Source organism: Sparus aurata, chromosome 21 (assembly GCF_900880675.1).
Source record: "Sparus aurata chromosome 21, fSpaAur1.1, whole genome shotgun sequence".
Lineage (NCBI taxonomy): Eukaryota > Metazoa > Chordata > Actinopteri > Spariformes > Sparidae > Sparus > Sparus aurata.
In genome coordinates, this window is record NC_044207.1 from 21,885,075 (window position 1) to 21,902,596 (window position 17,522).

At 42.0% G+C, this 17,522-nt stretch overlaps 1 protein-coding gene across 2 annotated transcripts in view; it reads left to right on the forward strand.

Annotated features, from left to right (window-relative positions):
- Positions 1 to 17,522, forward strand: part of LOC115572814 (adenylate cyclase type 1-like) — a 41,882-nt gene that overhangs the window by 6,688 nt on the left and 17,672 nt on the right. For both annotated transcript variants that reach the window (XM_030403274.1, XM_030403275.1), the window contains exon 4: positions 7,558 to 7,669. In XM_030403274.1, coding sequence (XP_030259134.1) covers positions 7,558 to 7,669 — 112 coding nt within the window. The remainder of the gene's footprint in view (positions 1 to 7,557; positions 7,670 to 17,522) is intronic.

Genomic DNA, 17,522 nt, shown 5'->3' on the forward strand with positions numbered 1-17,522 from the left:
TGTATCAAAACAAAGCTGACACGATTTGGGCTTTTAGCAGAATTAGTTGGAAAACCAGTGAGTGCGTTTACATGGCACTCAAGAAAACCGAATGACTGTTTCCTCCGAAATCACTGCAAGAGCGCCATTGTGCATCTAGTTTGGGTAATTATCATGTACACCATATACGAAATGTACGAAGATGTAGCTTCGTCACGCTCTTCGTATGCCATCTTTCTTGAATGCTGAGGCATTTTGTTGTAGCTGGTGACGTAAAGAGGTCAGCTGGAGGTGGCTCTATTACCACTAGTTGAAATGGGTACAGCGCTACCTATCGTACCGACATGCTCCGGCCAATAATTTGATTTTCTCACTGGCACGTATACTTGGACAATTGCAGTTGTCTGATTGAGTAGCATAATCGAACTATGGCTGCAATCCGACTAAGCTGTGCATGTAGACGTACTGAGTGATTGCTCAGTAAATCTCCAACTTCTTGCCTTCATCATCGTTCCTCCATCCCAGCCTGTTTTTTTTTTGTTTTTTTTAACTTTGATTGCAAAAACCACTTGGTCAGGGTTAAGAGGAGACTGTGTATTGGCGTACCTGGTTGTGACACCGCAAGCACAGCTGGAAATAGTTCCTCACATGTCGTTAAAAATATCTAGTGGCGCTTATTATTGTTGAGTGCTCTTTCAAACAGCTGTATCTGATATTGTTGTGTTATCGTTGTTCCTAGAATATTATAATTAATGTTGTTCCATGGCCACCACTGCAAGTGACCAATCACACTGTTGTGATGTCACGCAGTAGCTTTGTGACTCATGTTGGTGTTGCTCCTGGAACATCACAACTAATGTCACTCCAGGAAACTGAAACAAGCTGTCGTTGCTGTGTGGTTTACTGTTATTTTCTTCTTGGTTTCTTTTTAGTTTTCTGTCGCTGTTTGGTTACATTTAGGGAACTTGAATGCTTGGTTGGGTTTAGGGAACTAAAATACTTTCTTAAATTAAGGGAACTTAAATACTTGGTTTGGTTTAGGGAACTTCAATACTCCATTAAGTTTAGGAAACTATGCTTTGGGTCAAAGTTCACCTTTTCACATAATTAAACACGTGTCTGGAAGGATATCTTCTCCCACGTTTGAAATGTTCTGGTCTTTTTGACCAGGTCGCTAAGTGATGAATTGCAAACCTATGATTGGTCGGCCTCAAAGATGCTCCTGGATCAACATTAATTATGATATTCCAGGAACAACACGGCCATATCAGATTGTGCGTCTCATACAATGGTCTCTGGCTTGGCTGCCGTCTCCTTCATGTCTCACACTGCCACTACCCCCTCCTCTTCCTGACATGAAATTCAGCTCATATTGATGTGATCTGAACCCGATAAGACACGTATTGTGGAAGTATTGCCAACAGATAGTCTCCTGATTGGGCTGGTTTGAGCACATTTGATGTCTCATTATTGCTTATTCATTTTGGTCTTGTGTTATATTATTTTTATTGTTATGTATAATTGTTAATGATTCATTCACATGTAAGCAGCATTTCAATGTTGGTGTTAATTTGACTACTTTAGTTTGGTTTAACTGTAAGCCTTAAATCACATTTTCTAAACTGATTATAGGTTTTGCATGTAAATACTGTGTAAGATACATTCGCAGTAAAGTACAAGTAGCTGCTAATCTTACTTGGTAAAGTACTTAAGTAAATGCACTTAGTTACAATCCAAAACTGCAGATCCACAGACTCTTGCTCTTCACTCTTCTGACATCTGTGGCTGTGAATGACCTTTTAACTCTTCACATGTAAACAGCATGTCAGAAAGCGCAACGCTCACCACTCCAATCCCTGCAATCTATGAATTCTCTTCTCTTCATCATCTACTTTAATCTGCACTTCTTACTGTACTGTTAGAGCTCCTTTATCATGCTACAACATTTCCTCATTTCCTTTCCTTATCTTCTCTTCCTCCTCTCCCTCTGTATTCTCGGAGCAGCAGGGAGGCTTGAGGAGAAGGGTTTGCTTAGCCTCAGGATTAAGTTGCTACAGGGGATTAAATGCAATGGAGACTAAATTCTTGTTGCATAACGCCGTGTGTTTGCCTGTGCATGTTGTGCACGTGTGTGCGCGCGCGCACAAGGCAGTTAAATATGGACACATCTCAGTGGAGCTCTGATGATTACTTTCGTGCCTTGAACTCCTTCAGATAGCACCACCCTTTGAGAGCGATCTAGACTGGATGCAGACATGATTTATGTGATTTGGGCAGACTGTAATTAGAAAGTAAACAGTGTGCAGCACAACGTACTGCGAGTTTTCTTCATTACTTTCTGAGACCGTGGGCAGTGTTTGATCTGATTAAAAATCCAGCCAGGGGGATATTGTAGTAATCACTCACTAAACAGCAAAAAGAATATGACTCCAAAGTAACAAACAAGATATGTGAAATATTGACTCAACAATGTCATTATTATTAGTGGTGGTAATACAGGAACTCATATTTTTCAAAAAATGCTCTTGAGATGAAATTAGCACTTTTTGAACCTGTAATTCATTCTAAATTGTTTCTTAATTAATCTAAATAGCATTTTAGGATTTACACAATTAATGATGGTGATGAATTATGAGCATGCACTGTTTAATATCACACCACTGTTTCAATGGAAGAACCCTCTGAATCAACAAGCACTTTCTGCATGTGTATTTATGACGATTTTACAAGACAAATTCCTGCTGATGAAAATATTCACATGACAAAATAAATGTAATGTTGCTCAGATTGAAGGAAGCTTTATATAACACTTTTTCAAGTTTGCATCAAACAGAGTGCCACAGGGATGATGTATTTTGTAGGCGAACCGGGGAGTAAGCGTCGCCCTCGTAAAAAATGATACTTAGATGGTTTGTTCAGCAAGATAACCTTTGAAAACAAGCGCCACTCTGATTATTTTTAAGGCTGTTAATGCAGCCGCCAGAAGACATGAAGCAGATGAGTCTCATTTAGCCACTTTTTAGCAACTGCCTTCTCCAAGCTTTACAATTCACATGTGGGGTATTTACTGACATATTTTATGTCGTAGGACAAATCATGAAAATCTGTTAGATCTTATTTCAAGCATCTAAATAAAGTTTTATCTGAGTTCTATCAAAAAACCACTTACTTTGAGACCAGGAAGTGCAAAAATGCTAAAATAAAATCCTTGCAGCACTCGAAAATGCCTGAAAACAAACAAGTTCACCGTGAGAGACATCAGAAAAATCTAAAGTATGTCATTCAATTTTTAAATCTGACCTACTTGGGTCACTGACCTCTCCAGAAGCTCACTCATACATCACTATCACAGACAAGTTACAGTTTCCCCTTCTAAAGTGTGTAGTTAGTATCTCTCCCACACTCATTCTGTGCTGGCCCCCTTTTATTGGCCCGACATCAGCACACACTGGGGGCTCTGGAGGGGCCGTTCCAAACTTAACCCTTGAGTTGGCATGCGGCGTGCCTTCCACTAATTGAAATAACGTCAGCCAAAATAACTCCAGTAATGCCTTCCACACAGGGAAAAGGGAGATTAACATACATAATTAGGGGAATAACGTTGCTCAAATACGTGCCAGTGGAGAGGAAATAATGGATGAGGGTGTGAGGGAGGTCGAATTAGACGATATTAGACACGAGAGAAGTTACCGCAGGGAAAATCGTGTTTGTATTACATGGCTTAATCATTTGAATTGCAGTGCCTTGCCTGCTGTAGGGGATAGAGTTTTACGGAGCCAGACGCTTGCATTGGGGATGTGGTTTTGACCTTGAGCAGTGAACGCGGTACGGCCCAGTGCAGTAGGTTCGGTGGGAGGCGAAGGCGAAACTTATAGCTGCTGCTGCCAAGAGTGCTGCGGTGTTTGTTTTGAAGTTTTTTGCTGGAGGATATTCAACATCAGATACAGGAGTCCACAGCCGGCGCTCTCCGCGCCTTTCAGTGCTCCAACTCATTAAAACGGAGTCTATCTCAAATATCTTTGGCAACGTACAGCGAGTCGACTAGTCTATTGGCTATAAATGCAACTTACCCCTGCGTTTAGCAAAAAGGTCTTAGAAAAGATTGTAATCATGTTATGCAGGCATATGTTGAAGGTCCACTGTGGATTGAGGGGATCGATTGTGAAAAATAGAATATAGTATTCATTCATCTGAAAATAAGAATCTTGGTGTTTCGTTACTTTAGAATGAGCCCTTTATATCTGAAGCTGTGCAAAACCATGCCCACTTGTACACAACCGATGGTGGCGGAGGTTGTGACAAGAGGGGGTCCGCCTCCATGGAGAGCAGCATGTTGTATCACCAAACAATGGCTTTTTGTTTTTTTTTACGTGATTTCAGTGCCCACTTTAGGGGAGGGTGAGACAGGGGGTATTTAGTTGGTTGCAATCTCCAACCTCACCGCTAAATGCCACTAAATCTTAAATAATAATCCTAAATTAAAATAAACCCCAGATGTATGTGATTTTAACCTGCAATACACGATACACGCTTATTTTGATTTTATGTCCCCTGAGGGAGCACACGGGGATCTGGTTACTAATTACCAAGTATAATGTATATTTAGGCCCAATCCCATTTCTCTTTTCTACCCCTACCCCTTGTCCTTACCCCTTGCCCCTTGCCCCTTGAAACGGAGTGCCAAGGGGTAGGGCTGAAAGTCAACCCCTCCGAATTGGGACACCCCTTCGACAATCGCGTACGTCATCAGTAGTCACTCGCAATTCGTTCACAACTTCAAATTCATGCATACACTGCATAGGGGTTAGGGTTAACGTTACATCCGATTTGTGCATGACATTCCTGAGTATCCCATAACGCTATCAATGTAACGGAATACCAGCAGCGAGGTTGCCGAAGTTTTTATTGATAACGTTATCACTGTAGATTATCAGGGCTGCCCACAGAGCACCGCTAGTAGCGTTCAACCTGGTAACGTTAACCTGAAGCCTCAACTACTAGCGATTTTTTTTTCGTGTGCATTTTATGAAGAAAATGACCATTACACATTGAAACAATGTTAAACTAGACAATACAACGGTTTTCGTAAATTTTAAAACTTTATTAATGGAGAAAATACTTACATTTGTGAACTTCTTTCGCGGTAGCAGCCATCTTGCCGGTGATTCGCAGTGCATTCTAGGAAATCTGTCGTAGTGTGCCTCTGGAATATCTCCGTTTGAAGGGGTATATAGCCCTACCACTTCCCCCTTACCCTCCGTCCTAATGGGAATTGGGACACCCCTACCCCTACACGTGAACGCGCAAAACGGAGGGGTAGGGCCAAGTGGTAGGGCCAAGGGGTGAAATGGGATTCAGCCTTACTGTGCTAAGGACAAGCTGCTCATGTTCAAGGTACTTAATCGTGGACATTTCTATGAGCTGAACATGCAGCAACACAGCATGTGTCGCTCAACGGGAGGCTCTCTGCAGCATGTTACCAGTTCAACATACAGCAGGAGTCTCAGTCTTCCATTCTTTACAGAAAAATACAAAAAACAAATGCAAACCCTCAAACTTCAGCCCAAATCTTCCTACAGAAACTTCATGCAGCCTGTAGTTGTACGAACGTTTAACTCTTGATAAGTAACAAATGTATCAGCTTCCGGTCCAGTGTTGGCTGAGCAAACAGGGACGTGAAATTATGGGAGACAATTTATCTTACAACAAGAGCACACAACTGAGACATGTGGCACTTTGCAGGAGGGTGTGTGTGAAAGCCAACCATCTCGGTGTTTAATATCGCATCAGAGAAAGAGATTAGAGACATCAGATCTTTTCTTTTGTCCACCGATATGAATTATGTTACAGCATCTTTTCAGTCCTTGTCAGAGTCTCAGGGACTGGAACTCTGAGTGTTTACTCCGGCGCAGTATTTAACGTTTCAAATATTTGTCAGCCGCAGATGGTCACCAATTAAAACATTCACACAAATTGAATCCGTTCCCCCATCGTTGCCGTGACATCTGCGAGACAACAAAATGACATTTAGCGGCTCCTTCTTCGAGATCCAGCACTCTGTCACACTGCGAAAAAAAAAACAACTCCAGCCCACATGCAGACAGTGCCGCAGACACGCGAGTTGTTCAGGACAAGCTAGAGTTTGATGACTAATCCCCTTTCACACCCTCCGTCGCCACCTAGCACTCAGGGCGAATCCCTCATGGTGAAAGTTCCTGCTCCCGCTCTGATGTAGATTGATAGTGAGTCGTCTCTCAGGGGCAGCGGGGCCTTATTAAGACACCGGAGGTTTTCAGCACAGGTAACCTTTCCTTCGAGGCCCCGTTTAATGAAACATGGCAAATGAGATTAGCAGCATAAAAATCACAAAATAACTCACAAAAATGCGTAATACTGAAAATAATCAGGGCCAAGCCTTAGAATACAACGATGTCTTCTCTCGCTTTTTTGCAACAAGGCGCTGGATTTGTACTTTTAGCAGTTTAAGACTTTACATGTCAACGACTACAGGCACACCAGACCTCAGACACACAGTATGAAAAGAATTGTTCCCACCACAGCACCTGAATGTTTGATTCACCTCACCTCTCTTGGTGTGTTTGTATTTCTCCGAGTATTTGCACGCCATCCTCCTCTCCCGTGCCAATAAGAAGTCCATCTGCAGTCACTCCGAGTCAGTTGAAACTGTTGTAAACCCCAACTGTCAGTCTAACAAACGCGATTGGCAGATGTGTTTTTTCCATAGAAAAAAAGAGATAAAGCAGACGGACAGCTTTTGGACTTTCCTGTTCGAAATGCTAGGCTAACTAGCTTCCACTCTGGTGCAATTTTTAAATTTTTTTCCCAGGCCTCTGATTGGCTTACCCTGATATTCTTTCCTTCAGCTTAACCAATCTCACTCATCATGGCTAAACCTTAACCAACAAAGGCAACAAGCATAAGCCAATCACAGGCAAGCAGAGTAGGGCAGGTCATGACTTTGCACCCTGGGAAAAAAAACACAAACATTGCAACTCAGAGTCTGGAAGCCCTGATTGTTTACTTCTGTACAAAGAAGAAAATAATTTTACTTTCAGTTCATCTTTAAACCTAAAGCACTTTCAGTCCGGTACACCAGCTGTCAGAAGGGAATACAAGTTCACCTGGAGACGGTGACAGAGCCTCGTTGGTTGCATTATATCCCAGAACAGCTCCTCACCGGCTCCAAACAGGACATGTCTCCCCTCCTTGATCCCCATGAGAATGCTCTCGCTTCTATTTTGAGTCGCTCTGCTTGACTGCGCTGCCAGTCAGCTGGAGAATGGAGCAGACTCTCCCTCTCTCTATCTCTCTCTGTTTTTATTTCTTATTTTTTTTTTGCTGCTGCAGGTCGTTAATTTGAAAGTTTGACTCGTCTCTCTTTAATCATCCGAGGAGAGTGTTCAAAATTGACTTTGTCTCAGGCTTCCTTAATGTCATCTTGAACAAATTCCTAGGAGCTAATGTGATCAGGCCTCCAGTAATTCTCCTTCTTTTCTCTCTCTCTCTCTCTCTCTCTCTCTCTCTCTCTCTCTCTCTCTCTCTGTCTCTCTGTTGCAGCATCCTGTTTGCAGATATAGTCGGTTTCACCAGCCTGGCCTCCCAGTGCACAGCCCAGGAACTGGTAAAACTGCTGAATGAGCTGTTTGGAAAGTTTGATGAGCTCGCCACGGTGAGTCTGTTTCCCCTTCCTTGAACACATATCCCTCAATTAGACGCACTGTTGGCATGGAAAGCTGCTCTTTTTCTCAGTGTCTATGTTTTGTCCAAACTTTGACGCGGTAAGGATGTTTGTGTGTGTGTGTGTGTGTGTGTGTGTGTGTGTGTGTGTGTGTCTGTGCATGCACTGCTCAGGCCACAGGCTGTTGGCACATGCCACTATCGTACCAGCTTAGCATGATGTCACACTGAATAATGGAAGCCCATATGATGCTTAATATGATTATCCAGTACTTCATTTGAGGAGGAGTTGACAGACCTTTTTAATCTAGGCCAGATTTACCCAGGGCTAAAACCTCGCGTCCACTCGGGTGGTGTGAATGAACTCGGCGAAGGGGGCCACTGAGTTGTACTAGTCCCAATCTCCCGCTCTCTCTCTCTCTCTCTCTCTCTCTCGGTTCGCATGTGTAAACGATTTTCAGCCTTCCCATCTGTCTATATTTCTCCCTTTGTGATTTCGTTTGCTGAAAGTCCTCTCAACTTTCCCAGTGAATTCGACCGCCGGCGGTTAATCTAGTCGCTTTCCAAATGCAACGCCGTCAGTGGGCACGCCCGCCAAAAAAAAAAACTTTTAATCAAAACACAGCAGGTACTGTGACGTGCTTCTGCCTTAAGTTAATCACAATCAGAGCACATCTCCAGACAGGGGTACGATATCCCTCTGCCTGCAACACTTTCAGTTCGGCTGACACGTACAGTATCTCTGTTTGGTGAGAAGGTTGAGCCCCTGCAGATCACCCTGCCACAGCCTTATCTACATGTAATCTGGCCTCTATTACTTACACTAGGCACATGTCCTTGTCAAATCCATTAATCCACAGGATTACAACTAACCCTTTTTTGCTTTCATAGAAGGTTTTGTTTGGCTGTTGTCGGGAGCGTCTATTTTTAGCTTTTTTTGTTTAGAGGCACAAAATTAGAACTGACTAAAAAAGAGAGTGGCCGCGCTCGTCACTCGTCAAATAACTGTCATTGCATTTCCAGAGAGGTTGCAAACCAGACACCAGAATAAATGTTGGCGATGTATGACAGCCGAGGTGTTCAAACTTTATATTTGTTTTACTTTGTGTGTGGGTTTAGTTATTTCCTGTTTTATTTTGTATTCTCTCCTCGTATGTCATGTTTTGCTTCGTACTTCCTCCCTTTATGCACATGAGGGCCTTGATGAAGTCCGAAAAGCTCATTTGAAAATGTGCCTGCAAAAACACAAAGTCAGGCAGGTAACAGTACAAAAGACAAGCTTTAACAGAGAGGGCTATAATCCAAAAAGTCCTGAAAATCCACAATGCAAGAAGCAAAAGGCATGTGGCAAAGGCACAGGATGCAGTAAGAAAAGATGTAAAACTAGCTAGAGTACAAACCGATGAAGCGCTGGGAACTCGAGGAGAATACAGGGCTGACACGAGGAAACAGAAGAGACAATCTGACAAAGAGTGAGAGAAAAACACAGGCTGAAATAGACAGGGGAAAAAGCAAAACATGGCACATGAGGAGAGAACTACAGAATCAAACAGGATATAACTCCACCAAAAACTCAAACCATGACAATTCTATCTTGTGATAAATGCTGTAGTTATAGTGTGGTTAGGTCTGGGCACAGAAAGCACTTGCTTTGGCTTAAAATACCTGTTTTGACGCCACAAAAGGGGCGGTCCCTCTTCAAATATACGGCATCCAATGGTTTCACACTTGTTGAACAAATGTTGATGCACAGTCTTGAACTATGCTCACTGTTTTGCCAGCCTCGTCTCCTGTAACCCCAACACCATCCCCTCCACATCCAGGCATAAAAATCAGGTCATAAGCATGTAAATTCATGTACAATGAATTTAGCTTCAAAGATGACAAGGCTATCTTGAGGCATGTCCATTACGTCTGGCTGTTTTGATTCGACCCGTCTCGTTCCTTTGGTTACAACTGAATACATCGACCTGAGTGGCTCCTAGTTGGGATCCTCGTGTTACGCTGAAAGGCTGTCCGCAGCCGCCAAAACTGTCTTCAAATGTTCTGGCCTCGCCCTGACCCAAAGCCCCACTCATTCTGATCCACTTTGGCAGGAAGTGGCAGTGCCAGTGACTCATAGCCGTGGTCACTGTGGGCACTCAGACGCTTCTTGTTCCATACGAAGAGCGGGCGATGCCACATGGCCACTGGGCATCGTCTCATAATACCATTCCAGCACCATCCCCACACCACCTGTCCACTCTTTGGACTTGTCAAGCAGCATGGGAAGTGGGCCAGGAACTCAGTGTTCTCCTAAAGTGCTGTTGGTGTAGTAAACCAAGTCTCCTCTCCTCTCCTCTCCTCTCCTCTCCTCTCCTCTCCTCTTCCGGGAATCTCTTTTTTAACATAAACGAAGATCGGGCTGCAAAAATGACCCAAGCTTTATCAGAAAAGCTTCCAATCATATCACAGTCTCATATCGTTTTAAACCCCAGGTAGCTTTTCAAACACGTGCACTAATTTCACAAGCATCAGATAAAAATAGACATTTTTTGTGATTGAGCATTTAGGAGCAGTTTGTCACTTTGTTTTCAGCCTCATCTCCATATCAATTATTACTAATGCACTATTTCTGTTTGGCTGTGTCAAAGAGGCTTTGATTTACTTCAGAAGTGTACTGGTGAGAATTTGAAACTCATTTTTTTCTCTTCCGGGCTGAATGCAGCTAAAAACAAAACAAAAACACTGACTATGTTATCTCCCTACAAACATGATATATGTTGCCAATACATACATACTGCATTTGTATTCACTCAGTGTTGCGTTCTTAGCCCCTTGGCAAATATAAGTTAAATATTCCTATTCTCTATGGATTCCTGAGGGAAACACGGGGCTCTTCAGTTCCATTCCACTATGTTCACTAGCTAGTCACCAACTTTATCGTTAATTGTGCAGCCATCTTTGAGGCAACAAAACTCTCTACTCCATTTCTAATAAGATATTCTTAGCGAGGCGAATCTCAACTAGTTCGAAGATGTTATCTTTTTCTTTTGCTGGAATTTTACCATTTTAAGATCCCCCTCAACGCTATATTGTGGGCAGGGGCGCCATCACACACTTTCACTGCATCCTGGGTTTAGTGCTGCCCAAGACAACTGCGATTGGTTTAAAGTGTTTTCTTTCCCTTTACCAGAATGAGAACATGTGCGGCCAGACGACAGAGCGAGGTCTTTTCCTTTATCAACCTTTGTTGCAAATGTATATACGGTAGTAGAGAGTCGAGCTTGAAACGATTTCATCTTGCTATCGATTTAAAACGCCTGATGAGATATGTAGACTTAAGAGCCTTTTCCGAAGTGGACATTTCACATCAGGAGGGAGAAAAACAACAAAAAACAACGCAATTTCTTGCTTGCACTCTGTCGTATTCAGTTGGGAGCGTAGCTCGAAAATTGAAGTTTACAGGGAACCCACTCACATTGATAAGTATTTGCTGTTTGATTCCCACCACCCACAAGAACACAAGCTGGGAGTAATTATAACTCTTCACCACCGGGCTGAGAATCTGCCGGCTACCGCTGAGATCCAAGACAAGGGGCGCAAACATCTCAGGGAAGCTTTGAAACCTTATCACTATCCAAACTTGGTCCGTGTTGAAGGAGTGGAAAATGTAACGCTGAAGACTGGCACACAGAATAGACACGTTCTTATGTCGTACATAGCATGGGAACTTTTCTGTGTGAGGCTAAATACAGGTAGCGTTAAAGATTAACACAGCCGTCCCAATATTAGTGACACTGTTTGCTTTTTAGGAATAGAAGGAATGGATTTATTAAGGGGTGATAAAGAAAATATAAATTAACACGCCAACTGGTCGCCCCCAGTTGGCGTGTTAATTTATATTTTTATCACGCGATAAACACTTCCTCTCCCTGGCTGAGTTTCCCACAGTTTCTGTTGCGAGAGGGACTCTGTGATTAATTTATGGTTGCCGTGATGCTATATAACATTAATAGCTCTGGACTGGATGTGCTTCTGTGTCTGTAAGCATGTGTGTATATGTGTGTGTGTGCCATCGCTGTTTCCATGGCAGACTTTCACAAAGCTTTCTCATTCTTGTCTCTCTTCTTCTTTCTTTTCTCTCCTCTCGCAACACCTCCCTGCATCACAGCTCTAAGACTCCTCCGCTCCTTGTTTCTCGGCTCCTTGATTGACATGCAGCAGCCTACTTCCCTCAACTGTGTCTTTTATGCCCCGTGGTTCTCTGCACTCTCTTCCTCTCTCATGTTTCCATTTTTAGGACAGCTCAGTGATGTATCTATCCGCTGCCTCTTACTTCCCTCGACAAGTCAGAGTTCCCTCTTTCATTCACATATATGTATGACTGCGAGAGCTTACAGATAAAGGCCCGCGCCGCATGTGCTGTGCGTGAATGCGTGCTTCAGTTTACGCAAAACGTGCCATATTTGCATTCTTGCACCGCAGAATATGAATGCTGAACACGAGAGAGAAACACTGAGTTTGGGGAGAAAATGACGTAATACTCGTGAAAGTGTCTGTCCATGTGGTGGGAGAAGTTTACTTGACAAGACATCTTGAAATAGTCTAATAATCAAATTATAAGACTAGCTATAGTCCAATAAAAAACTACAGGCGTGTTTTGCTTCCACAGCGGTACTGTTTATTGGACTCAGGGGCTGTGTGCTTTGTGCTAATGTTAGCATCTACAGGCATGTGTTGCTGCCACAGCTTTACTGTTTATTGGACTCAGGGGCTGTGTGCTTTGTGCTAATGTTAGCATCTACAGGCATGTGTTGCTGCCACAGCGGCACTGTTTATTGGACTCAGGGGCTGTGTGCTTTGTGCTAATGTTAGCATCTACAGGCATGTGTTGCCGCCACAGCGGTACTTTTTATTGGGCTCAGGGTCTGTGTGCTTTCTGGTTCCCTGTTAGCAGCTTAACAACGGCAATGCCACTGCCCCTGCCACTCACTTGTTCTTTGGGTCAGGGGCCGCATGCTAAGTGCTACCGAGTTAGCAAGAATGGTATATATGTAGCCTCTTTAGCCAGTGCTAACTAAATTTAAAGGTTTCCTGACTAATTTGAGGCCTAAAAGACATATTCATGATCTATTTAAGACTATACATGAGTTCAAAGATAGACATGAGTAAATAATGTTTAAAACAAGATGATTAATAACATTATTTTAAATCAAAGAAAATACAGAGCTCTTTGTAGTGTGAGTCACGCTTTACAACTATTTTCAAGCAAAAAACACTCAACCCAAGAGGCATATCTGACATTTGATAGTGAGAACTATCATTTCCTGTTTAGACATTAAACTATGTGTCTTTATTTACTGTGAGAACTGACCGAGCTAAGATTGATTTAGACTGTCAAAGGAATTGAACTACACTCAACTGTACCTCAAAGAAAAGTTAACTTCAGGAAACCTGTTCCAAATCTAGACGTGATCATTTGTACATCTGCAGGTTTATGTAATTTAAAATCCTATGCCAAGAAAAATAGAACAAATACAAGTGGTTAGGAGGCTAATAAAAATTTGTGATATTTTTAAATTGAGCACATAGGCTGCTCACTGCCCACACTGTGACAGCTGCCTGCTGGAAAAACCAAAGTCTGGGTGTAAACACAACTCAAATAACCCTGTTTGGGTTTCTCTCACGAGCAGGTGCAAGGATCACTGTCGAGTCCTGCAGTTTCCCCCCTCAGGCGCCTGCGAGTGAGAAAAACTGTGGACTGAAGCAAAACCCAAACCAAACAAGCAAGCTCGAGTTCTTGAGGGAGGAGTAGGAGAGGAAAAATGTTTCTGTTTTTCAAGAATCAAGATGATGGCTGACATTTCTGTGACCATAAAGCATCTTGCATTTCTATAAGCCGGGGTCTAAACTGAAGCAGTCGCGGCAGAATTATCACTTTTCACTTACCTTTGTATTTCATATAGTGTCGGTTATTGTTAGATTGTCATATCTGCTGCATAGAATTAATTAAACTATGTGTGCAGAGTATTTCTCATATATATCAAAGCTTAATTGTGTCTTTTTCATATCATTCCAAGAAAACAGTGTTCCTTACTTTTCAATGCTATCTTTGAACAGCAAGTATTTGAACGCTGAGTGGCCGTTATTTGTCATATCCGCCATATCTGTTAAATATATCTTCGTAGGTTTACTTCACAGATCTCCAGCAGCTGCTCACTCCAACCCACCAGGCTGTGGTGGGAGGAGGAAGTGTTGATATATTATTCATTTTGTTGTTGCACATAAATGATCGCATATGAATTAAAATCAATAAGAGAGCTGGTGGCCAAAAAGGAAAATATCCAATCAGAATTTTCTTTTTTTAAAGATTTTGCCCGACAAGAGACGCCTTGCAATGAATCACCGTCTGCCGACATTGATGAAATGTTGACTTGAAATAATTCAACAAACCCGAGGCGGACTCATTTCTCTATCAAATCTGTGTAATGTTCTGATATAATATGCATAAAATAGTGTGACTGTGTGAGAACAGTGTTAAAAAAAAAACTACATTGTCAAACAGCTGGAGGCAGACAGCCTGTCCTACAGCCGGAGCTACAGGAGTGGAAACCCTAATCTTTGGCTTCATCAATAATGTGTACACAGCACTGATCTTTGTCTTTGTATGACAGACAAAGCACGGTGTGTACTGCTCTCTCCTTTGGGGCCTCATAGGAAATGAACTGCTGCCTCTCTCAGCTGGCTCATCTCTTCCTTCATCATCATTCAATGAATATTCCACTTCCCTGTCTCTGCGTCCCTCTTTGTCTCCCTCCCTTTGTATGCAAGCACTGAAGTGTTTGCTTATTTGCATCTCTGCGAGGATATGGGTTTACTGTATGCAAGGTGTCTGGTAATGCAGCTACACCTACTCTAAATATAGTCTGACCTCGGTGAAAATGAAAACAAAACATCCAAAATATATTGCCTCTGTGCTTCCTTTCTAGCGGAAGTAGGTGTCGGACTCTACCTGGGCTTAATACACTCTACTCATCTGTCTTCTCCGCTGATGACCACCCAGATTGCCCACAATGCTTCAGTCACATGACGGTGGTAATCCAGCTTGTGACTGAATCAGCTCCTAAGCCCTCACAGTGCAGATTAGCACAGGAAAAGTACAGAGTAGGAGACTCTATAAGTACCAGGGCTTTCCCTGCTTCCTGTAGCTTCAACCGTGCCTCACTGTAGCGCCATCTGCTACTGCTCCACTGTGACGTTAGTTACCACGAAGAGACCTGAGTAACCTTTATTTATCTAGTCAGGTATGTCCCACTGATATCCACATTTCATTATGTTAAAATATTATCAATAGTGACGTGATATATAGACCTCTTTGGCTCTTTGGTTGAAAAAGTTTATATGGTCGAATAAAGATGTGGAAGACTTCAAACAAGGATTTTCTATTATAAGTAATAAAGAAGTGTCATATCTGCAATGCCCAGCATTGTTTTATTTCTCAAAAATGCTATAAAACATTGATATTTTTGAAGATATTATATTGTAGTTAGACATTCCATTATCTTAACAACACTAATTCTGCATGAACATATTTATCAAATGTTATTAAGGGCCCATACTGAGCAAGGCATATTAAGATCTTTATTTATGTACAACAACTTCCTTATTTTACGATCAATACGCGGTAATAAGAAGGTCATTGAGAGAAAACCCTGAGGTGATGGCCTTGTAGCTGTAGATTATGGTCCTGCAGGATAAGTCATCCATAAGTGTTTTATAATGACTGATAAAGGGCCAATATGCTTCTAATACGCATGCCAATAGGTAACTGATTAATGTTTAATATGTGTTCCTTAACTTTAATCAGCATGATGTTAATCTAAGTGTCCAATTATTATATCGCAAATCATGTTGAATCCTTTGTGAATGAGATCAGTAGTTATTTTTCAATTTTGGGATTCAATATTCCCTAAAATATTTTGACAGAAGCTGCCTTTGTCAGAGCAGAACTACAAACAGCTGCTCAACAGTCTACAATACCGCTGCTGAGTGCTTTTTTTACTTTATGCCTTTGTGTCCAACAATATATTTTATATGACCAGCACATGGTGGGCCTCCATGCCCCAAACGCATGACCGGCGCCGCCGATCCCGCTCTGTCTCTCTGTCCTGAAACTCACATGGCTCGCGTGTTAAAAATAGAGCATCTTTCTCGTCTTGTGCCCATCATTGCGCATAATCATGAGTCTTTGTGCTCGTCACATGCATTGCCAGCGATCCCATTACCTCCATGGAAACAATAAAGGGTTATGAGGAGGCGTCCACGGTAAACCTGGTCTCCCTGGTAAAATGAGCATCTGTTGCTCATATCCTCTAATAATGGGTTACGTTTGTGTGCCGCCTTTTCATGCCGCTGCTTAGAGTGAGAGGGTGACTCACCTTATTCCCCAAAGTGAGGCTGAGCCGTTGATTTGGCACCGCGGGCGTGGGAACCAATTCAGTGTCGTGTGTTCAAGTTCAACGTCTCGAGAGTTTGCATGGGATAATGAACATGTGATCAGTCCGTGCGTCATGGCTGTTGCGTTCTAAGGGCCTTTTACTTTGACTGCCACTGTCTCTAAGTATTTTGTGCAAATATGTATACCTATAAATGTATGTATCTATATTTATATTTTATCCATACATGGAGTCTTTGGTTGGGTACTGTTACTCTGTTGCCACCAACATTTTTTTGTGATTGCTCATTTTGGACCACACAGCAGGTGTCGCCAGCATGCTTTCTACTACCGTGCTGGCATAAACACTTATTTATTCCAAGGTTATTTATGAGTTCCAGGCTTTTTTCGTGCCCTTCTGTCAGCGTTGTTGTGGATCTCTAATGTGCTCTAAACTGTATCTTATCAATACTCATCTCTGTACAATGTTGTAGCCTATATAATCCACAACATGTAGATGTGAAGGAGCAAAAGGATCATTCATCATAGGTATTCCGATCAAATTCCAGTAATATTTCTGATATGGTGGATGGTGGTGCTCCCACTGTTGAAAAATGACCAAAAATGAAATGAAGACCAGGGAACTATCTGCGTCTCTAATCGTTGAGCAAAGCTAAGCTAACCTGATGGTTGTAGCTTCATAATTAGCATTAAGACATGAGAGCGGTATTGATCTAACTCTCGGCAAGAGAATGAAAGTGTATTCCCCTAAATACTGAACTACTCCTTTAATAAGTTTATTGCTGTGTTGGTGTTTCGTTGTTCAATCCAGGTCAACATGGCCTAGACTCATGAACAGGGATATTTGTGTTTATTGGAACAGTTAGCTGAACCGTTGCTGCCCTGAGTATAAATTAGGGTTTTTGTGATGGAGGATTTTTGCAGTCACCTGAACACCCTTGTTTTAACTCATTTCAATGCGTTCCGTGTGGATCCTTGTATTAGAAATATATCACTTTATTCTAGTGTTTCAAAGTATGCATAATCCCTAAAATGATGCCATTATTGTCCGTAAAAAACATATGTTCAGAAACCTGCCATCATTGTTAAGCTATCATTACAAAATATCTGTTGTAGCCTGTAGAATTAATTGTGCAACTTTTAAGAAAGTATGGATCACTAAATTCCTACATTCCAAGCGTAATTAGCTTGAAATGTTTGGGGATGACACTTTTTTTTTTTTTTTTTTTTTTTTTTTACAAATTATAAACATCACAGTATTAATGATGATGATGATGTTACACTTTAAGGTAAAAACCTTCTAATTTTGAAGGGCTATAACTCCACTGCACCACAAACTCAATCGACCTTGTTACTTGCAGCATTGGGTAGCTTGAAGCGATACTTTATTAATTACACTGATGGATAT